Source organism: Hemitrygon akajei, chromosome 21, assembly GCF_048418815.1.
Source record: "Hemitrygon akajei chromosome 21, sHemAka1.3, whole genome shotgun sequence".
NCBI classification, from domain to species: Eukaryota; Metazoa; Chordata; class Chondrichthyes; order Myliobatiformes; family Dasyatidae; genus Hemitrygon; species Hemitrygon akajei.
This window is the reverse complement of record NC_133144.1, coordinates 37816222-37840451: the sequence shown is the minus strand read 5'-3', so window position 1 is coordinate 37840451 and position 24230 is coordinate 37816222. Positions and strand designations below refer to the sequence as shown.

At 42.5% G+C, this 24230-nt stretch overlaps 1 protein-coding gene across 2 annotated transcripts in view; it reads right to left on the bottom strand.

Annotated features, from left to right (window-relative positions):
* Positions 1-22985, bottom strand: part of LOC140714233 (transmembrane protein 150A-like) — a 79762-nt gene extending 56777 nt beyond the window's left edge. The window contains exons 1-3 of one of the 2 annotated variants that reach the window (XM_073025259.1): positions 22874-22985; positions 22478-22598; positions 6673-6720 (exon numbers count right to left, since the gene is read on the bottom strand). In XM_073025259.1, the coding sequence (XP_072881360.1) occupies positions 6673-6720; positions 22478-22542 (113 nt within the window). In that variant the 5' untranslated portion in view covers positions 22543-22598; positions 22874-22985. Of the gene's footprint in view, positions 1-6672; positions 6721-22477 lie in introns of both variants that reach the window. The other variant, XM_073025258.1, reaches the window with a different exon arrangement.
* Positions 22986-24230: the final 1245 nt, after the last annotated feature.

Here is a 24230-nt window from a genome sequence, read left to right as displayed (position 1 = left end):
CTGAATTGAATGACTTGGCTGACTTAAATTGCTATTCAACGTTCTTGCTGCAAGTCGAGCAGAAGGAAATTTAGAATGACGGGCTAACATGAAGGTGTGGGTGGGTGGAAGTCAGGGAAGGAAGAAGATAATATGGGCAGGATCTGGAGGAGAAGGCAAATAGAAACGTGGGGCTTTAGGAAAGAACAGATTAATAGAAAATCAGATTTATAACCATTGAATTTAAAACAATGTAAGTGAATGGTCAAGAGATTGAAAACAAAATGGAAAACCAGAAACATGAATTGCAATAGAAGGACACAATCTCTGGCTGTGCACTTGCATAGTCACGGCCTGGAAGGTGTGTAACTCTTGTTTGATTGTTACATACACAGTGGACAGAATGATCTGCTTCTGTATCACAATTTTTCAAAAATATGAATTTAAATTTTTTAACCAGATGTGCAAAAGAAAACCTTATTTCTGCCCATGTATGGGTTTTTAGAGTGACTTGGGAAAATAATGCATGATAAATATAGACAGCTGGGATTTTGCAGGTATCCTTGCCAACAATTTGGAGAGCCATAGGCTAAAGTATTACTTGGACCAAAACCAACCCATGCTGAAAATTCCCCTGAAAATAATAAAAAAACAAGTCCATTCAACCCAGCATGCCCGTGCAGCTTTTTGGAATAGTAATTCAATTAATTCCACTCCTCTAAACTTTCTACAGTCCTTCAGACGTCTTATGTTTGTGTATGTTAACTATGTTTTCTGGAAGTTACATTTGAATCTGCCTCAATGCCTCTTTAAGCAGTGCATTGCAGTTTCTCCTTATCGCTATTATTATTATTTTACCAGTTCTAAAACTGCATCCTCTTGCTCACAACTCTGCCAATGAAAGTATTTTGTGAAAATCCCTTTTATTTCTGAACTCTTCTACTATTAAATCATCCATTACCTTTTTCTGCTTTAAGAAGGAGAATCCTATTTCCAAGTTAATTTGGAGAAGGAAGTCTGAGGATCAGAACGGGAGTGCGGCAGGAGCCATTTTGATGTTTTCTTCTTCTCATTGGGGTTAAGACAGGTGGGACTGCACAGGCATGTGACGTCGGGCAGTGAAGCGCGCAAGATTTAAAAGGAACACAGCCTTATACAGCGGGCAGCGGAGTGAGCCGGGAACAAAGTGAAGGCTTAAGGGCTTTGGCTCAATGGGCTTAGGTGGCAACGGGTGAGGCAAGGTACGTTTAGGTTTCAGTTTTTTCTATTATTTGAGGAAAGGGGGAAGTATGAGTGTGAGGGCAGCTTGTTGTTCTCCGTGTCGGATGTGGGAGGTCCTGGAGCCTCCTAGCCTCCCGGACGTCCACATCTGCGCCAGGTGCGCTGAGCTGCAGCTCCTAAGGGACCGTGTTAGGGAACTGGAGCTGCAGCTCGATGACCTTCGTCTGGTCAAGGAGAGTGAGGAGTTGATAGAGAGGAGTTACAGGCAGGTGGTCACACCGGGGCCGCGGGAGACAGACAAGTGGGTCACGGTTAGGAGAAGGAAGGGGAAGAGTCAAGTACTAGAGAGTACCCCAGTGGCTGTACCTCTTGACAATTAGTACTCATGTTTGAGTACTGTTGGGGGGGGGGGGGGAACAGCCTACCTGGGGGAAGCAACAGTGGCCGCACCTCCGGCACCGAGTCTAGCCCTGTAGCTCAGAAGGGTAGGGAAAGGAAGAAGAAGGCAGTAGTAATGGGGGACTCGATAGTTAGGGGGTCAGATAGGCGATTCTGTGGACGCAGTCAGGAGACCCAAATGGTAGTTTGGTCCATTTGGTGCAAGGATCCAGGATGTTTCTGATTGTGTCCAAGATATCCTGAAGTGGGAGGGTGAGGAGCCAGAGGTCATGGTACATATAGGTACCAAAGACATAGGTAGAAAAAGGGAAGAGGTCCTGAAAGGAGAATATAGGGAGTTAGGAAGGGAGTTGAGAAGAAGGACCGCAGAAGTAGTAATCTCGGGATTACTGCCTGTGCCACACGACAGTGAGAGTAGGAATGGAATGAGGTGGAGGATAAATGCATGGCTGAGGGATTGGAGCAGGGGGCAGAGATTCAAATTTCTGGATCATTGGGACCTCTTTTGGGGAGGTGTGCAAAATGGACGGGTTGCACTTGAATCCTAGGAAGACCAATATCCTGGCAGGGAGATTTGCTAACGCTACTGGGGAGACTTTAAACTAGAATTGTTGGGGGTTGGGAATCAAGTTGAAGAGACGATGAGAGAGGAGGTTAGTTCAAAAATAGAGAAAGCTAGTAGACAGTGTGTGAGGGAGGATAGACAGGTGATAGAGAAGGGGAGCGCTCAGACCGAAGATGTAGGGGAGAAGGAAGTAAAAGATAATAAAGTTGTTGCACCATTATGAATAAACAGAGAGTAAGAGGTGGAGAATGTCTTAAACGCATCTATTTTAATGCTAGGAGCATTGTAAAAAAGGTGGATGAGCTTAGAGCATGGATTGATACCTGGAAATACGATGTTATAGCTATTAGTGAAACACGGTTGCAGGAGGGGCGTAATTGGCAACTAAATATTCCTGGATTTCATTGCTTCAGGTGTGATAGAGTCAGAAGGAAAAGAGGGGGAGGTGTTGCATTGCTTGTCAGAGAAAATATTACAGCGATGCTTTGGCAGGATAGATTAGAGAACTTGTCTAGGGAGGCTATTTGGGTGGAATTGAGGAATGGGAAAGGTGTAGTAACACTTATAGGGGTGTATTATAGACCACCTAATGGGGAGCGAGAATTGGAGGAGCAAATTTATAAGGAGATAGCAGATATTTGTAGTAAGCACAAGATTATAATTTTCCACACATAGACTGGGAAGCCCATTCTGTAAAAGGGCTGGATGGTTTGGAGTTTGTAAAATGTGTGCAAGATAGTTTTTTGCAGCAACACATAGAGGTATGAACTAGAGAATCCTTTAGGGAATGAGATAGGTCAGGTGATGGAGGTATGTGTTGGGGAGCACTTTGGGTCCAGTGATCACAATGCCATTAGTTTCAATATAATTATGGAGAAGGATAGGACTGGACCCAGGGTTGAGATTTTTGATTGGAGAAAGGCTAACTTTGAGGAGATGCAAAAGGATTTAGAAGGAGTGGATTGGGACAATTTGTTTTATGGGAAGGATGTAATAGAGAAATGGAAGTCATTTAAAGGTGAAATTTTGAGGGTACAGAATCTGTTAGGTTGAAACGAAAGGTTAAAAGTTTGAGCGAGCCATAGTTTTCAAGGGATATTGGAAACTTGGTTCAGAAAAAGAGAGAGATCTACAATAAATATAGGCAGCATTGAGTAAATGAGGTGCTCGAGGAATATAAAGAATGTAAAAAGAATCTTGAAAGAAATTAGAAAAGCTAAAAGAAGATAAGAGGTTGCTTTGGCAAGTAAGGTGAAAATAAATCCAAAGGGTTTCTACAGTTATATTAATAGCAAAAGGATAGTGAGGGATAAAATTGGTCCTTTACAGAATTAGAGTGGACAGCTATGAGCCAAGAGTGATGGGGGAGATTTTGAACAATTTCATTTCTTCGGTATTCACTAAGGAGAAGGATATTGAATTGTGTAAGGTAAGGAAAACAAGTAGGGTAGTAGTTATGGAAACTATGATGATTAAAGAAGAGGAAGTACTGGCGCTTTTAAGGAATATAAAAGTGGATAAGTCTCCAGATCCTGACAGGATATTCCCTAGGACCTTGAGGGAAATTAGTATAGAAATAGCACGGGCTCTGACAGAAATATTTCAAATGTCATTAGAAACGGGGATGGTGCCAGAGGATTGGTGTATTGCTCATGTGGTTCCATCGTTTAAAAAGGGCTCTAAGAGTAAACCTAGCAATTATCGGCCTGTAAGTTTGACGTCAGTAGTGGGTAAATTAATGGAAAGTATTCTTAGAGATGGTATATATAATTATCTGGATAGACAGGGTCTGATTAGGAACAGTCAACATAGATTTGTGCATGGAGGGTCATGTTTGACAAATCTTATTGAATTTTTTGAAGAGGTTACTAGGAAAGTTGGTGAGGGTAAAGCAGTGGATGTTGTCTATATAGACTTCAGGAAGGCCTTTGACAAGGTTCCACATGGAAGGTTAGTTAGGAAGGTTCAATTGTTAGGTATTAATATTGAAGTAGAAAAATGGATTCAACAGTGGCTGGGTGGGAGATGCCAGAGAGTAATGGTGGATAACTGTTTGTCAGGTTGGAGGCTAGTTACTAGTGGTGTGCTTCAGGGATCTGTACTGGGTCCAATGTTATTTGTCATATACATTAATGATCTGGATGATGGGGTGGTAAATTGGATTAGTAAGTATACAGATGATACTAACATAAGTGGTGTTGTGGATAATGAAGTAGGTTTTCAAAGCTTATAGAGAGCTTTAGGCCAGTTAGAAGAGTGGGCTGAAAGATGGCAAATGGAGTTTAATGCTGATAAGTGTGAGGTGCTACATTTTGGTAGGACTAATCAAAATAGGACATACATGGTAAATGGTAGGGCATTGAGGAATGCAGTAGAACAGAGTGATCTAGGAATAATGGTGCATAGTTCCCTGAAGGTGGAATCTCATGTGGATAGGGTGGTGAAGAAAGCTTTTGGTATGCTGGCCTTTATAAATCAGAGCATTGAGTATAGGAGTTGGGATGTAATGTTAAAATTGTACAAGGCATTGGTGAGGCCAAATTTGGAGTATTGTGTACAGTTCTGGTCATCGAATTATAGGAAAGATGTCAACAAAATAGAGAGAGTACAGAGGAGATTTACTAGAATGTTACCTGAGTTTCAGCACCTAAGTTACAGAGGAAGGTTGAACAAGTTAGGTCTTTATTCTTTGGAGTGTAGAAGGTTGAGGGGGGACTTGAGAGAGGTATTTAAAATTATGAGGGGTTAGATAGAGTTGACGTGGATAGGCTTTTTCCATCGAGAGTAGGGGAGATTCAAACAAGAGGACATGAGTTGAAGATTAAGGGGCAAAAGTTTAAGGGTAACACGAGGGGGAACTTCTTTACTCAGAGAGTGGTAGCTGTGTGGAACGAGCTTCCAGTAGAAGTGGTAGAGGCAGGTTCAGTATTGTCATTTAAAGTAAAATTGGATAGGTATATGGACAGCAAAAGGAATGGAGGGTTATGGGCTGAGTGCAGGTCGGTGGGACTAAGTGAGAGTAAGCGTTCTGCACGGACTAGAAGGGCCGAGATGGCCTGTTTCCGTGCTGTAATTGTTATATAGTTATATGGTTAAGGAATTGCTTTCCTACACTTCTTTGCTTCCCTATACATTATTTCTTCTTTAGAGTAATTAAATCAAAGAGACACAAAGTCACAGAAAAGTACAGCACAGAAACAGGCCCTTTGGCCTATCAAGTTCATGCTGAACCATTTAAACTTCCCACTCCCATCAACCCGCACTGAGACCATAGGCCTCCATACCCCTACCATCCATGCACCCATCCAAAATTCTCTTGAACACTGAAATCAAGCTCACATGCACCACTTGTGCTGGCAGCTCGTTCCACACTCTCACGATGCTCTAAGTGAAAAAGTTTCCCCTCATGCTCCCCTTAGACTTTACACCTTTCACTCTTAACCCATGACCTCTAGTTGTAGTCCCACCCAACCTCAGCAGGAAAAACCTGCTTGTCTTACCCTATCTATACCTCTCATAATTTTGTAATAATAGGCATCCGTCAGTCTCGTGAGACCATGAATTTGTGCCTTGAAAGGTTTCCATGGCGCAGGCCTGGGCAGGGTTGTATGGGAGACTGGCAGTTGCCCAAGCTGCAAGCCTTCACCTCTCCACGCTACCAATGTTGTCCAAGAGAAGGGCACTAGGACCCAAGCAGCTTGGCACCAGTGTCGTCGCAGAGCAATGTGTTGTTAAGTGCCTTGCTCAAGGACACAACGCACTGCTTCAGCTGAGGCTCGAACCAGTGACCTTCAGATCACTAGACCGATGCCTTATCCACTAGGCCACATAATTTTGTATACCTCTATCAAATCTCCCCTCAATCTTCTACATTCCAAGCAATAAAGTCCTAACCTATTCAAACTTTCCATATAACTCAGGTCCTCCACTTAGCCACCTTTAAAAATGTTTGATGCAAATACGAGGAAATCTGCAGATGCTGGAAATTCAAGCAACACGCACAAAATGCTGGTGGAACACAGCAGGCCAGGTAGCATCTATAGGGAGAAGCGCTGTCGACCTTTCGGGCCGAGACCCTTCCCTATAGATGCTGCCTGGCCTGCTGCGTTCCACCAGCATTAAAATGTTTGATGGTTGTGTATCACAATGTGTAGCTTGATGACAAATATTGTTTGATATCACTACTTGGTATACTATGAACATAGGTTGTTGCCATTGTTCCAAAAACTTAGAAATCTATTTTAGTGAGCATTTGATAAATTTCAGAAACATTTTAAGGACCATCCCATGATGAACTACTTATACTTCTATTCTTAAACCCAATAAAGGACAATGAATGGCACAAGTCCAAATCTGCTAGTGTGATATTTTAACACAATAGTGACAACTAAGTAGACGTTGAAAATCAGATTTGTTGGAATATTCAGATTAGATAGACCTTTGGAAAACTCTAAGATATTGTACCCCTATCTTTCCACTGCAAAGTAAGAAATGCCAGATTACCGTACCAGTTGTCCACAGGGCAAACGTGATGATTCCGCACTGCCACGGCATACCTGTGCAAAAGAGAAATCAGAGATCAACTGATCAATTCATCAAAGCAGTGCTAAAAGTAGTTCAGAAATACCTGCTGAGGGCTGTTGGTAATGGGAATTAGAACATTTCACTTTGCTCGTACACAGACAGGAGAAAGCCGCTCACCCCATCAAACCTATTCCATGATCCAGACACTAACTTCACCTGCAATCTAACTTCACCTCCCTATCTTGCCATATCCTAATAAAAAAAATCTACCAATCTCCATTTAATTCTGTTTTCTTTATCTCAAGGCTCAACCATTTATTTTATTGGAGAGAGATGTAGAACTGAAAGTGTAGGGCAGTGAGAGGATGGAAGTAAGGAACAATTTCAGATATTCACATCCTTTACGTAAGGAGCTGCTTCCCTAAATAGTCTACATCTGACTCTTATTCTGGTCTTCACCACCAAGTCAAAGTTGAATCCTTCCATTGTTTGATATGAACACTCACGTGGCTAGCTGTGTTTTAATCAAAACAGTAATGGAAGTTTGTCTGCAAACTTATGGCAGTGATTCAGTTAGGTAACAAAAACACATTATTTAGATTGTATAAGTTCAGTTTATAGCTAAATCATATTTTTCTGTACAAAACATTCTGCTCTAGAAAGTGTATCCTATCTTATCAATATCACAATATCAACTCAGCTCAATGTCAGAACATGCCTCAATGTCAGAATGCTGTAAGTTCAAATATAATGGCTGATGCTTTAGTGCAGTGGGGGAAAGGGGATGCATTATTACGTGGGAATGATGGCAAATTGATTGCCATTTTTTTTTGGCTGACTTCACAACTTTACTTTTAAAAATAAAAGAAAGATAGACCTGCATTATGAAGCCACTGAATGTGCCAAAGTATTCCACTGCCTGTGAGTAGAATTGAAATTGAAATTGCTGTAATAATGTATTTAGTACATTGGGAGTGAGACATGCTAAAGTTCTACTTCAGGCTGAAGCTGATCATTCATGAGTTAAGAAGTCTGTCACCATCCGATATTTCTTCAAATGGAAACTTTTTTTTTAAAACAAGCTGGAATGAAGTCAAAAAAACTCAAAAGGAAAAGCTTTCATAAGCTGGGAATCTGAAATGGAAGCAAAAACTACTGGAAGTATCGACAAGCCAAACTATATCTGTGGAGGGTTGAGCATTCCACAGATACTGTCTGACCTGCAGTTTTATCAGTTTCTGTTTCTATTGCGGGAAAAATAAAGATAGATTTAGATGAAAGTATTGGCACATTTTATTTAAGTTCCGTTACCATAAACAACGAAAGCGAAACAAACTTTTCACTCTTAGTTCCTTTGGAGCCTTGTTTACAGATAGATTGCCAATGATTCAGCCACTATGTTAAATTTTCACAGTTTAACCATATCCACATCACATTAAGAATAAAATCTAAAAATGAAGAAAGAGCATTACACCAGGGCAAAGTCTATAATTTTTTCCCCTACCATCTTTCAAAGACATGCAGGTTGGTAAGTTAATTGGCTTCTGTAAATTGCCCTTAATGTAATTGGATGTGTGGACACACAGGGTGATGTTGATGGGCTTGTGAGAGAGAATAGGTTGCAGGGAAATGCATGGACATGGGATTGATAAATTTGGTCTGAAAGCTGACAAAGACTCAATATGCTGAACAAGCTCTGTCAATATTTGAAATGTAAAATTTAAAAAGAATGTAAGGTAAACACGTTTACATTGGGCAATCCCAACAGAAATATGCATCAAGACATTCTTCATGGATGGTATCTTGATCTCCTGTCCATTCTTCCCAATCTCATTCAGTTGGAGGACATGTTCTCCTCAATATTTACTGGAAGAGGGGTGGAGGGTAGATTCAATGCAGCCACAAAATGAGCAGATTCAGTAACTCCACGATCAGGTAGAACGAGCAAGATGTTTGTTAAGGCCAATCCTAGTTAGGAAAGACAGCAAGTTTGCCTCTGGGAACAAGAAGAAGCATTGCTTGTTCTCTGTCTTTGCCCACAAACACAGCTGTAAATAGCTTACCTTCCTCAGTTTCATTCATCTGGCAGATTTGCTGATTCCGGGGAAGCATGGCCCTAACCATTTATGATTTTTCTTGCAACATCTCACCAGCAAATTTAAATTACTGATCCACCTACACTGATCATCCACGATTTAAGACGAAGATGCAGCACACATTCAAGGGCAGATTGTTGCCGGATTCGCAAACAATGGAGCATCCCGCTGCACTATTTAATCCGAAGGTTGGCAATTTTTCTCCGAGCTACTTCTAATTACTGCACAAATATTATCCAAGTTTCTCCACCTCAGAATTTTCAATTCATCAGTGGAAAAGCCAGGTTTCTAAACTAATTTCTAAACTGATTGAAAGAAAGCACTGGCAACTTCAGCATGATTGCCAGGAGAGCTGTGTGCAGAGGACTTCACACAGTGGACTTTCCATGAGGGAAACTGTAATTAGAAGTGTTATAAGAGCCAATCACCAGCAACAGCTAAAGAGAAGAAAGCTGCTTCTGAGCTTGTAATACCTCTCATGAGTGTTGAACAAAGATGAACAAATAGGCAAAATGAGTTTCACTCTCTCCATGAAGCTCCATCCCTCAAGCAATTCAGCAGGTAAATAAGGCAAGTACTCTCTAAGAAAATGTTATTTCGCTGAGCATATCTGGCATTGACCATGATAACTTTCTTCTCATGTCCACCAAGAGCTGTCAATTAAGAGAATGATTTATGTAGAACTCATTGAAAGGTTAGCCCAGGAACCACATGAACACAATCTATCACTTTCTATACCTTTGGAAAGTCTCCAGTCTTTGCAAATGTGTTTAGCCTCTTTGCTGAATTGCCTCTGCTGAAGGAAAAGTAAAGCAAAACAAAGATTTCTTTTAGTCTGGCAGGCAGGGTAGGACCTAAAGTTGTAGATGAGAAACATGAAACAAATATAGTGGTTCAAGCAAGTGAGTTCAGTAGAAAGGACAAGCAGGGACAGGGCAGGGAGCTTGGCTGGACTAAAGTGTATTGACTGTAATACAAAAAGAGAGATGAGCTCAGAGCATGGGTTGGCAAATTGGCGCAATACTTCAAAATAGTCATGAAAAACAAGAAGTCTGGTCCTCAGATCCTAAATTGATGGAAAGGCTCATTTCAATTGCAGTAGACAGGAACTCTCAAATGCTGATTGGGGGAGTTAAGGGAATTTCTGGCAAGTGGGAAAGATTTAAAAAGTGGGATTAGTACCATATGTGCCTGTTGGAGTGAAGGGCAAGGCTGTCAAGATTAGTGAATCTCGCTTCAAGAGAGATATTGAGGTTTGTTCAGGAAAAAGGAGGAATAGGTCCCTTGAGAAGTCCAGGTGATAAAGGAAATTAATAGCACAAAAAGGGGCCATGATATATTTCTTGGTGGATAGATTAAGTAGAATCCTATAAGATTCTATAAATATATTAGGAGTAAAAAGTTAGCAAAGAAATGTGTTTATAATTCTGAGGGCCTAACCTGGTGTGCTCTTGGAGTGTTGTTAAAAAGAGAGATTTGGAAGTTCAAGTTTATAGTAGTTGAAAGTTTTAACACAGGTAAGGAGAGTGGTGAAGAAGGCATAAGCTATTCTTACTTTCATTAGCCAAAGAATTGAGTGTAAGAGTTAGGCTACCTCATCACAGTTGTACATGTTAGACTGCACCATGAGTATCATGAGCAAGATATGATAAAACTAATAAGGGTGCAGGAAAGATTCACACAGACGTTGCCTATATTGTTGGTCCTGAATTATAAAGATTGATTAGATAGTCCGGTCTTTTTCCCTGGAACAACGGAGGTCGAGAGATTATTTGTTAGAGGTAAATACAATTATGAGAAATATTGATAAAGTTGGTTGATAGCCAAGAGGTCATAGGTTTAGGGTGAGAGGGAAGAGGCTTAAAGGGGATCTGAGGAGTAAATTTTTCTCAGAAAGAATAGTTGATCTCTAGAATGGGCTGCCAGATGAGTAATAACATGTAAGAGGTTTCCAGACAGGTAATTAAAAGGGCAAGGTATAGAAGGGTATGGAATTAATGCAGACAAAAGGGATTTGTATAAATAGGCATGACGGTTGGCACAGATGTGATGGACTGAATGGTCTGTTTCGATGCTGATAAATCTATGACTCTAATTTTCAGGATCTAGGCATCACTAGCAAAGCCAACACTTACTGCATATCTCTAATTGCCCTAGGGATAGTGATGGTCAGCTGACTTCTTGAAACTCCATGGAGTTGAACTTGGAGTTCCAGGAATTATATCCAGCAATAACAATGTATTTCCTTATCAGACGGAAACCTGTAGATAGTGACCTATCTCCACTAACCTGCTGTCCTTATCTTGATGTGAGCAGTGAGGCACTGTTAGAATAGTCTGGCTATGAAACTGGTGCATTTTGTAAACTGTACATGCTGCAGCACTGTGAATGAATGCTTAAATTGTTTTTTTGGGGTGCAAGTTAAGCAGGTTGTGTTACCCTGAATAGTGCAGATTTCTTGAAAGTTATTGGCATTGCAATGATCCGGGCAAGTGGTAATTACTCCATTGTGTTGCTGATTTGGTCCTTGTAAACGTTAGAAATGTCTTGGGGTGTCAGGAACTATATCACTCACTGCAGGATTCTCAGCCACTGAACAGCTTTTGTCACCACATTGCCACATTATTTATACAGCTGCGGTTCTGGTTAATAGAGATATTTGAACACTGTTAGCAAGTTGGGTTTCCAAGCTGTAGACTCAATGAGAAAAGGGAACATATTCCACCCACCCCCACTATTGGGCACATCTGCAAGAAGCACTTTCACAGGAAAGCAGCATGCATCATTGAAGACCCCCACTCCGCAGGCCATGCTCTCTTCTTGCTGCTACCATCAGGAAGGAGGTAGAAGAGCCTCAAGACTTGCACCACCAGGTTCAGAAACAGTTATTACCTCTGAACTATCAGGCTCTTGAACCAAAGGGGATAACTTCACTCAACTTCACTTACCCCCATCACCAAATTGTTCCCACAATCTATGGACTGGCTTTCAAGGACTCATCTCATGTTCTCAATATTTAATGTTTATTTATTCATTCATTCTTTCTTTCATTTATTTCTCTTCCTTTTTTGCATTTGTACAGCTTATTGTTATTTTTTCTCATTGTTTGTTGTCCCTCCTGGTGGTTGTGGTCTATCATTGATTCCATGGTGCTTCTTGTATTTAATGTGATTACCTGTAAGAAAATGAATCTCAGGGTTGTATATGATGACATACATGTACTTTGATAACAAATCTATTTTCATCTTTGAAATTTAAATGAACTGTGATTTGGAGGGTAACCTGTATGTGGTAATGTCACCATCTGCCTCCTCCTCTTGATTATGGGAGTCAAAGGTTTGAGAGGTCAGTGTATCATAAGTAATTATCTGCAGTATATTTTGTAGATAGTGCATGGTGAAGCCATGGTGCACTCATGTTGGAGGGATGAACATTATTCAGGAACAGTTATTACCCTTCAACCATCAGGCTCCTGAACTAGTGTGGATAACTTCACTCACCTCAACTCAAAACTGAAACCACAACCCATGGACTCTACACCTCATGCTTTCAGTATTATTTTTATTTATTATTATGATTGATGTTATTTTGTACTTGCACAGATTGCCTTCTTTTGCACACTGGTTGTTAGTTAGTCTTTGTGTTTAATTTTTCAATGATGTTATGCCATTTCTTTCTTCTACTGTGATTGCCTGCAAGAAAATGAATCTCAGGGTAATATATGTCAAGAGTAGGTGGCTACTCACTTGTTAGAGATCAATGTTACTTGCCACTTATCAGCAATGACAGATGGTCAACTTCTGAGGAGATCCAATTGAAATTGGACTATTATCAAAAAACATTCCTATTTGTGATCTTCCATTGGAAGGAATTCCATTGATGATGAAAAAAAGACATTTTGGCTGAGGACAATAAGCTGACAAAATCCTGTGCTATGTCCTGGTCTCATGTTACCCCAAGTGATATGATCAGAAGATGCTGGAACTATGGCAAATCAACCTAAATATAATATTTCATCCAAGCTTGGAATCCATCAACAAGTTCTGACATGAAAACATTTAATCAACAAACCCTCAGTTAAACATTATAGGTACAATCTGTCACAAGTGCCTGAATTTACAGTAATGTCTCAAAAAAATTTAAAATCTGACAAAAGTTATTAACAATGCAAACAACAATTAAAGGACTTGGAAATCTGCTAATTCTAGTTAAGAAAACTGCTTTCTGTGTGTTTCTTTGGGCATGCCTCAAAACCAACTTGGAGGAAGGAATCAAATATAGTTCAGCTCAGCTCTAAAATGAGTGCAAATGATAAGTCTGACTGATACCAATTAAGTGATTAGTTTAAATGAATACTGAACAACTAAGCAAAAGGTAAGCTATGCACTTGAACCCATCCAGACTTCATTTATCAGCTTTCAGCAGAAAAGTGAAAGAATTTTCCATGAAGTCATTTAGAATCATTGAGTGCAATTCCAATTATAGGGTGCGATCTCTCATCCACACTGGGTACAAAACACATTCTGTCATGAGCAGATGAAACTCCAACCATTTTAAACAATTGAATGTGTGCAATTAAGCATCACATCAGAAGTTCATGAAGGCAAATTTAAAGTAGGTCACGGTCTAGGTGACATGTAGATGGCGTTAACGGATAATTGACGGCATTAAGGGTTCCTTCAGTTTGTCATAGCTGTGGGTCACAATAGTGGGGATCATCCCCAACTACCTATTAAATGCTCCCAATGGTGTGCCTCTCAAATAGCCTTTTACAACCAGGTTCAGCTCCTGGTCTTCACATGTCTCTTAGCTACTAAACCTGGCAGAACCACTTCTACTGACAGGAGAAGGGGCAAAGGTGAGCTACTGGCCCCTTAAAACCAGTCACTTCAGGCAGATAAGGCTCGTCAGTCATGGCTGGCAGCTCATCTAGAAGAAGGAAGACTCTGGTCTCAAACCTCCTCTGCCTTGTGGCCATACCTACTCATGGGGAAGGCTTCGGGAGTAGACCCTGAGGAAAACCCCATAGCTGGAGTGCCTAAGGCAGTCCAACAATGAGTTCAACATGGCCGGCAACTCCTGTGATGCCACTGGTGCAAAACTGTATCAGTCTTTGCTGTTCCTCAACTGCATGGAGAGGGGGAGCTGCTGCATGGGCAACAGCTTGCTCTCCATCTCGTACTGCCCTGGCTTGCAACTTGGCTTGTGTATCAACTGTACATAGACAGATAGGACGCAACAACTGTGGTCAACACCGACCAACCGAGGCCTCATTAAGAGTTGGTGACTGTATAGGACTGTATGGTCCATACTGAGTACACGTAGCAGTAGAGGTGATATCACAAGTGGCTGTTAGTAGAAATCATAGTAATAATTGATAACAGTACTGTCGTGAACAGTGGCAGCACGGACAGCAGTTTTGGATCAATAAAATTGGATTGCATCAGCCATGATGAAGTGGTGGAGCAGACTTGATGGGCCAAAAGGCCTAATTCTGCTCCTATATCTTATGGTCTTAAGTAGGTGTCTCTAGAGGCCATGTATGAATCAAATTGCATTAATGTACTGTAGCTAAAATACATACGTACCAGTATAACCTACATCATGATTAAATGACAATATAGTTTGTATCAAGAAATGTAGGCACAGAAAGGAGGTTGCTTGACCTGATATATTCATCCACTGTGATAAAGTGCTTTGAAAGGTTAATCATGCCTGTCTGATCCTGTCTGAGGAGTGTCTTAGATCTGCTCCAATTTGCCTACTGTCACAACAGGTCAACAACAGATGTCATTTCGCTGGCTCTTCACTCAGCCATGGAACAGCTGGATAGTGAAGATGCATACATCAGGTTACTCTTCAATGATTACAGCTCTGCATTCAATACTATCATGCATGAAAACTCAATAAAACGCTCCAAGACCTAGACCTCAATACCTCCTTGTGCAACTGGATCCTCAAAATTTGTTAAACCCCTTAGTACAGTCCTTTCCTACCTACATCCATGACACCTCACATGCTCTGGATCTTTTCAATGATTTCAAGTTCCATGGCCCTCATCATCTTATTTTTACTATGGATGTCCAGTCCCTCTACACCTCCATACCCCACCAGGAAGGCCTCAAAGCTCTCTGTTTTTTTCTGGACACCAGACCTAACCAGTTCCCCTCCACCACCACTCTCCTCCACCTAGTGGAACTTGTCTTTACTCTAAGTAATTTCTCCTTTGGCTCCTCCCACTTCCTTCAAACAAAAGGGGTAGCCTTGGGCACTTGCAAGGAACAGTCTATATTCCAAGCCTACACTGGTGACCATCCCGCACTTTTCCTATGCTACGTCGATGACTGCATTGGTGCTGCTTCCTGCACCCATGCTGAATTCGTCAACTTCATCCACTTGCCTCCAACTTCCACCCTGCTCTCAAATTTACCAGGTCCATTTTCAACACCTCCCTTCCCTTTCTTGATCTTACTGTCTTTATCTCTGGAGACAGCTTATCTACTGATGTCTATTATAAACCCGTGGACTCTCACCACTACCTGGACTATATCTCTTCCCAGCCTGTTACTTGTAAAAATGCCATCCCCTTCTCTCAGTTCCTTCGACTCCACCGCATCTGCTCTCAGAATGAGGCTTTTCATTCTAGAACGAAGGAGATGTTCTCCTTTTAACAAAGAAAAGAGCTTCCCTTCCTCCATCATCAATGCTGCCCCCAACCGCATCCTACCAGCCTCCGCGTCAAGCACATAATTCTCTGAAACTTCCACCATCTCCCACCACCAAGCACATCTTCCACTCTAACCCGCTTTATTCTTTCCGTAGAGATTGCTCCCTACACAACTCCCTTTTCCATTTGTCCCTCCTGGCACTTATCCTTGGAAGCGGAACAAATGCTACACCTGCCCCTATACCACCTCCCTCACTACCATTCAGGACCCCAAACAGTCCTCCCAGGTGAGGCGACACTTCACTTGTGAGTCCATTGGGGTCATCTACTGTGTCTGGTGTCCTGGTGTGGCCTCCTATATGTCGATGAGAAACAATGTAGATTGGGAGACCATTTCACTGGGCACCTACGCTCCCTCTGCCAGAAAAAGCGGGATCTCCCAGAGGCCACTCATTTTAATTCCACTTCCCGTTCCCATTCCGATATGTCCAGCCATGGCCTCCTCCACTGTCATGATGAGGCCACACTTAGGTTGGAAGAACAACACCTTATATTCCATTTGGTTAGCCTCCAACCTGATGGCATGAATATCAATTTCTCAAACTTCCAGTATGACCCCCACCCCTCCCCCCTTCACCTTTTCCCTCTCTCACCTTATCCCTTTGCCCACCCTTTGCCTCCCTCTGGTACACCTCCCCCTTTCTTTCTTCCTGGCCTTTTATCTCTCTCACCAATCAACTTCCCAGCTCTGTACTTCATCCCTCCCCTTTCAGGTTTCACCCATCACCTTGTGTTTCTCTCTCCCCTTCTTTTCTTCTCCAATCCTGCTGAAGGGTTTTGGCCCAAAGCGTTAATTGTACTCTTCTCCATAGATGCTGCCTGGCTTGCTGAGTTCCTCCAGCATTTTGTGTGTGTTCCTCAACATCTTCACTTGCAGACGCCAGTCAGTATGGATTGGCAACAACATCTCCTCCACAATCACCATCAGCACAGAATGGTTGATACAACAACAACCTTTCACTCAATGTCAGCAAAGTCAAAGAGCTGATTATTGACTACAGGAGGAAGAAACCAGAGGTCCATAAGCCAGACCTCAACAGAGGACCAGAGGTGGAGAGGGTCAGCAACTTTAAATTCCTTGGTGTTATTATTTCAGACTATTTGTCCTGGGACCACCAAGTAAGTGCCATTACAAAGAAGGCATGGTGTACCTCTACTTTCTTCAAGGTTTGCACAGATTCATCATGCCATCTAAAACTATGACAAACTTCTACAGATGCAGAGTGGAGAATATCCTGACTAGATTCATCATGGCCTGTTATGGAAACACCAATGCACAAGAATGGGAGGAAAAAACTATAAAAAGTAGTGGAGATAGTCCAGTCCATCAGAGGAAAATCCCTCTCCACCAATGAGCACAAGAAAGAAGCATCCATCATCAAGGACCCCCACCATCCAGGCCACAGTATCTTCCCATTGCTGCCATCAGAAACAATGTACAGGAGCCTTAGGACCCACACCACCATGTTCATAAGCAGTTAATACCCTACAACCATCAGGCTCCTGAACCATTGTGGATAACTTCACTCAGCTCAACACTGAACTGATTCCACAACTGACTCTGCAACTCATGTTCTCAATATTAGATGATACTTCTTATTATTACTTGTTTTGATTTGTATTTGCAGAGTTTGTCTTCCTTTCCACGTTGGTTGTTTGTCCCTCTTTGTTTGAGTACAGCTTTTCTTTGATTCCATTGTGTTTCTTTGTATCCACTGTGAACGTCCGCAGATGAATGTACACACTGACAGTAATTGACAGAAGTGATAATTGACAGTGGGTTGTAATCCATATCACATTGAATACAGGGCAAATTGCAACAGTTTGTGACACCACAGTTCATTATGAGAATACAGTAACTAACAGTATCTTGTGTTATCAAGAGGAGGTAACAGTGTGCATTGAAAAACTGACACAGTGCAGATCATAGCAAGATTAGGTGGTAATATAGATTGTGAAAAAGTGCAAACGTTCTCATGATGCACCTGGCAGTTCTGACCATATCAAGAAAGGGTGACAATACAGATCAAATCAAGAGTGGATGAAAGACTCACCACGGCTACGCAGCCACAGAGAATTTGAGATAGTATAGACTGTATTGAGATTAAGGTGACTGTACATACAATGATCAATAGTACAGATCATATCAAATGGAGATGAAAGGGCAAGTCTACAAACTAAATTACTGTAGATAACATTGCAGACTGTACTGAGGCCCATGTTGCAATTTAGAATAAATCCAGTGTACTTGACAATACATTTTATTGTCAAAACTTAGCATTTCAAAATGTTCTGTCTATTGATGACTGTAAAGGCAATATTTCCTGTATGTGAGGGCACAGACCATAAAGATAATTGCTTACAGAATCTTTGGAATTCAAGATTGGATGATTGGACAGAAAACATTGACTGTAAGCATACAGCAAAGACCAGACAGTGTTTATAAAACATCTTTTACAAAGTAAAAATGACTCATAAAACTTTACTGGAGCAATTTCAAATGAAATTACAAAATTACACTACAAACAAGACTGTGACCTTTAAGATCACATCAGACTATGATCATGCTAAACTGGATAGACTCAGAAGAGATCTGACAGCTCAAAACTGTGCATCCATGAAGAAATATCACCTGCAGCAAAAATGTACACCATTGCAATTTATAGTCTCAATATCTAGTGTAATCCTCACTCTACCATTAAAGTCAGGGGATTACCAATGGTTCACACAGGAATGAAGAAGGACTACTAGGAGCAGCAGTGCAGTCATAACATATCACACACCAGAGTTTTAAAAAATGAGGATGGGGTCACTTTGAAACATTGAAAGGTCTAGATAGAGTGGATGTGGAGGATGTTTCCTACAGCGGCTGAATCTAGGATCAGAGAGCACAGCCTCAGAATAGAAGGACCACCCTTTAGAACAGAGGACAGGGGAAATTTCCTTAGCTGAAGGGTGGTTAATCTGTGTAATTCATTGTCACAGACAGCTGTGGAGGCCAAATAATTGGGTATATTTAAAAGAGAGGTTGAGAGGTTCTTGATCAGCAAAGTTGTTAAAGGTTATGGAGAGAAGGCAGAGAATAGGGTTGAGAATGAAAATAAGCAGGCCATAATAGACCATGGAGCAGACTTGATGAGGCAAATAATCTAATTCTGCTCCTATGTCTTATGGTCTCATGGTTTTTCTAGCATCTTTATACTACACTCTGTTAAATGCTGCCTGGTCTGCTGATGCTTCTTTCATTTAGTTTTTATGGTAGGTCTCTTCCAAGCAATGATTAAATTATACATAAAGATGATTTAAAATCACTGCATTCACTAAAATGTCTAATTCGGTTCCTATGCCTCATGATCTTATGGTTGAGCATACCTGAATGGTAGAGGACAATTAAACTACCAATTTAACATCCTGAATCTCAACAATGATGGGGTTCAGCATGTCAATGCTAAAGACAAGGAGCGAAGCATTTGTGACCCTGAATGAATTCTTCTCGCGCTTCCAGCTAAGTACGCAGCTTTTGGGATCACCTAGTGAAGGAAGCCATTGAAATAAAACAAGAAGGAAAGAATTTTAACAAAGACGAAGGTCTTGATCGATGTAAGAACTGGAATTTGATTGTAAGTGAGGTGAGACAGCAGAAACCTGATTGGATGAGGACTAACCAATCACGAGGGATGGACGATGGGGGCATAAATACCACCAGACCCAGGCATCATCCCTGATGAAGATGCCAAAGTTTGTCATGAAAATGTCAGTTAAAATCGATATTTGTACCCGGCTGGAAGCCCAAGAAGAGTTCATTTGTCATATACACTGGGAAAGCCCTAGATCCTATTTCATTTGTGACCATGGTCAGCCACAAGTGCCATCCAAATATTTATCTCAGCCAGGTCCCATCACCAGAAAAGCTAGTCTTCAATCAATTCAATTCACCCCACATGACGTGTAGAAACAGCAGGGATCTAGGCCCAAACAAATCAACTGTTTCATCAATGACATTCCTTCTCACAAATTCTGACAGCACAGAGGGAGGCTCTTCACCTCACCATACCCACAGTGACCATTAGATACCCAGTTGCACTCATCTCATTTATCTGCAGCCTTCAGGATTCTGGCAATTCAAATGAATTTCCAGATACTTTTTAAACTTTGTGAGAATGCTTACTTCCACCACCTACTTAGACACTGCAGTTTCCAGCTACTCTAGAAAATAATTCCTCAAGGAATCTCTAAGCCTCCTTCCCCTTATTCTAAACCTATAGTCAATAGTTTTTAACATTTCTATTAGAGGAAAAAGTGTTTTTTGTTATCTATCCTGCCTGAGTTGCTCATAAGATTTCAATCAGCTAAACCCTCGGGTCTATTCAGCTCTATCCAGTCTCCCTTTATCTCTGAATTCACCAGGATGAGCCCAGGGAATATCCTGGGTGAATTCCATCTACAGCCTCTCCATTGTAATCCTGTCTCTTCTGTAGTGTTGAGACTGGAACTGCATGCAGTTATCCAGCTGTGTCCTAGTCAATACTTTATAAAACCAGAGTATATCTTTCCAGCTTTACTGTATATTCCATGCCCCAGATGATGAAGGTGAGTATCCTGTCTCCTTTCCAAATTGCCCTACTTAACTGCCACTTTTAGGGAATCTTGGACTTGTACAGAAACTGGCCCCTCAATCTTCCATGTTTTACATGTTGGACAAACCTTCCTGAAGTTCATGTAAATCACATCAACCACACAGCCCTCGTTGATATCTTTATTTTGTTTGTTCATTATGTGCCATATCATATGATGAAGGCAATCATGGTCCTTGACCATGATCGTTCTTAGCAAATTTTTTCTACAGAAGTGGTTTGCCATTGCCTTCTTTTGGGCAGTGTCTTTACGAAACAGGTGACCCCAACCATGATCAATACTTTTCAGAGAATGTCTGCCTGGCGTCAGTGGTTGTGCAACCAGGACTTGTGAAATACACCAGATCCTCATACGACCATCTGCTCCCGTGGCTTCAAGGGACATGAATTGGGGGGCTAAGCAGGTGCTACACCTTGCCCAAAGGTGACCTGCAGGCTAACAGAAGGAAGGAGCAACGTACACCCCCTGTGGTAGAGACATATCTCCACCACATCACCCGCATCTTTATTTATCTCTTCAAAAATCTCAATTACATTAGTCAGAGAGGATCACCCCCAATAAATCTGTGCTGACTATCCCTGATAAATCCCAGTTCTGAGAGTGTAGGTTAATCCTGCCCCTTAGAATTTTTCCTATTAAGTTCTCTATCACTCACATGAGAATATTTGTCCTATAATTATCTGCTTTGTCCCTGATGGACAAAAGTACTACATTAGCTGTCTTCTGGTCATCCATCCCCTCACCTGTAGCCAGTGAAGATTTAAATATCTTCTGTTGGGACCCAACAATCTCCTCCCTTGCCTGAAGAGTAAGTGGCAGTACAAATAGGCAGGTGAGAGCACTGACACTGCTGAGAGTAAAGGCCACGACAGTTCATGCTGAGGGTGATAGACAGTCCCAGTATTTACAAGAGTAGATGGTAGGTCACAGCATCAAGAGAAGATAGCAATATAATCCATACTGACAGCAGGTGACAGGAGGCTGTGCTAAGTGTAGTTAACAATATCATAAAGAGATGGCCACACAGATGTGAGCATACAGATGTGACAGTAAATAGCAGGTGTAGTTCACACTGTGACATCATAGTGACAGTACTAACAGTATTGGGAGTGACTAATAGTGTAAGCCTGACTGATGAATGTCTTATACTGAGCGTCAGTTCCAATGACGAGAATAAAGAGCCAAACTGAAAGCAGATGACCATGTCAACCTTATCGGGTGTAGACAGCAGTAAAGACAACTTCGAATGGACAGTACTGAACCTTTCAAAAAAGGATATAGTATAAACCAAGTGGAGTATAAGTGACATTACTGATAATAGATTGTAATCTTGCCCGCGGTGAGAACGAGAGTATCTAGCGACAATGTTGACCACCCTGAGAACAGACAACAGTAGTCTATGAGTGCGATTGACTCAGGAATGGATGGCAATGTAGATGACACTTCAGAGAGATAGTGAGACTAAGGAGCCGATTACAGTAAGCAGTGACAGCATTGAAGGTAACGACAGTACTGAGAGTGAATACTAAAATGGACCATACTGAGCGTAGATAAAGGTACCAGCATCAGGAGTCCATGAGAGTACGGACCTCAGGGAGAGTGGAATGGGAGTGCAGACCTGCAGGGAGTCAGTGACAGTACCAATATAAACAGTGTTGAGAGTGGGTTGCAGACAAAGGACAAGAATAGTTTGCAGTGACAAAGCTGACAGTATGAAGAGTCGGGAACAGTACGGATTGAATCTAGAAGTGGTTGATAGTGCAAACCACGTAGCTGTTGGGCTGAGGGGTTAGGACCCCAGCGGCATCATGATTTGCTGGCGGTATAGACAGTGGCGAGAGCAGGGAACAGAACTGCCAGGATTGAATACACCGACAGTAACGGGAACGGATGGCAGCTGGATAATGTCAACCGCACTCGGTACCGAGAGTGCTGGAATGATCAAGAATTAGCGATGCATACAGTGCTGGGTGTGGATAGCATTGCAGGCAGTTGACAGTTCAAGCCAGGCAGATTGTAGGTGACAAGTAGGGACGGTGGACGGAATGGATGAGCGCGGAGAGAATATCCAGAACAGAGAGTGGTGTGTGATTGCAGCGACAGGAGGCTATGGTGCGATCTAAACTGAGTCTGCGATGGCACAAACTTTATAAACAAGAAGCCATCAAAAGTTTCGGAGAAGAGGCAAAAGAGGTATCTGTGCAGCCGCGGTAGAAGCCTTGGGTTGGTGCTGTGCAGAGAGAAGACACGCGTACAACTTGACGCAGAAATCCAGTTGTGGCTACGAGGAAATGCTAATAGAAGCCGGTTATGTTCGTGCCGGATACTCACACGACCCACAATGCTGTGATGGTGGAGACGGACAGGCTAACGGGAAGGATGACCCAGGCTGTCATTCCAGGAGGCAGATGGTATGTAGTTTTCTATACATGTGAACGAGCTCCGCCAGTCACTGTAACAGAACCCCGAGCAAGGATCAGTGAGTAATCACCCGTGCAGACAAATCCAGGAGCAGTAAGATCGACCTAAACTCTCCACAGTCCCACATAACTGCTTGTTTATTTTCCTTCAGCTGAAACATTCCACGCAAATGCCTGGTTTCTGGAGCCGGAATGTTTCAACTCCGTTTAACTGCCGGAGGGGCTCGAGGTCCGAAGTTCATCCCGGGGATGATATAGCCCCTTTCCCTCCCCGCCAATCTTCAGCCCATTCCACGCCTCCACTTACTGATCCCTCTCTTTCCCCGAGACCGCGAGATCCCTCGCTGCTCAGCACCAGACCGCCCAGGACTCCAGCAACTCCGCGCCGCCGCGCCGCACAAACCACAACCCAATGGGCGGGGAGATCTAGAGGGCGCCCCTGAGAGAAGCAGCCCGATCGGATGTGGGAAAAAAGAGGGAGAAATGTTTTTATGGGAGAGACACATGGAGATAGAGAGACAGAATCTAACAAAGTGGGAGAACAGTGAAAGGGAGATACTAATAAAGTGAGAAACTGGCGTATTGTCTTGCGCATTTTAGAAAATCCAGACATCCCACCCTGCAAAAACTCATTTCAGGGAGGTAGCACCACCCCCGCAATCCCATATCCCCCCCACCCCCGATCGACCTCCAAGGGTGTATGTATACAGGACATTTGATTATAAAGAACACAATTTATTTGATCACGTATTGAAACTATTTACACACACACACACACACACACACACACACACACACACACACACACACACACACACACACACACACACACACACACACACACACACACACACACACACACACACACACGAGTCATGGTCCGGTCCGTGATGTCCGCGTTCCGGTTCACGGTCCGGTCCGTGGACTCCAGACTCCGGGTCTTCCTGCTGTCCCTTGTTTCATTTGGGCTTAATCATAGGCACCTGATTCTCGTCTTAGGGCCAGGAATACTGTATAAGTGGCCCTGGATTCGAGTGTAGGTGTTGGTTTGCCTTGTCAGTATCCTGTCCTTGCTATTACCTTATGGTGGGATCTGCCCCTTCCCGTCCTTGCCGCCGTTTGGGTAAGTCAGGCCATCTTTGCCATTACCCTGAGTCTGGACTGTTCCCTTCCCTTTCCCTTCTTTCAGCAACCCATGCCTGAAGCCTTGCCTGTGTCGTTGCCTGCATTGCCGTCAAGTTTAGCCGCTGGAGTGAGACCAGAGCCTTGCCGCGCCAACAGAAGGAACTATCTATTGTTGAGCTTGGAACTGTCTCTTTGTGTCCCCATGTTTAGTCTCTTTGTGTCTCTTCATGAGTCCTGGCCCTACATCCTGTCCCCAAAGGGGTCCCAGTTCTGTTCAGTGTTCCTGTGCTCAAGTCCAAAGCTCAGTAGGCAGGCCGTTTGCTGCTACTCAAATGGACTGTTGTTGTTTGTCATTCTGTGTCCAAGTCCAGTCCATGTCCAAGGCTCCGAGGAGGTTCCAGTGCATGTCCAAGGCCAAGTCCTAGCCCAGGCCCTGTATCCTAGTCTTGTCCAGTGTTCTTTCTCTCCCACTTCCCTCGCTTTCTGACACACCAGGTCCCACTTTCCCTAGTACTTCAGTGTCTGTGTCTTGCATTTGG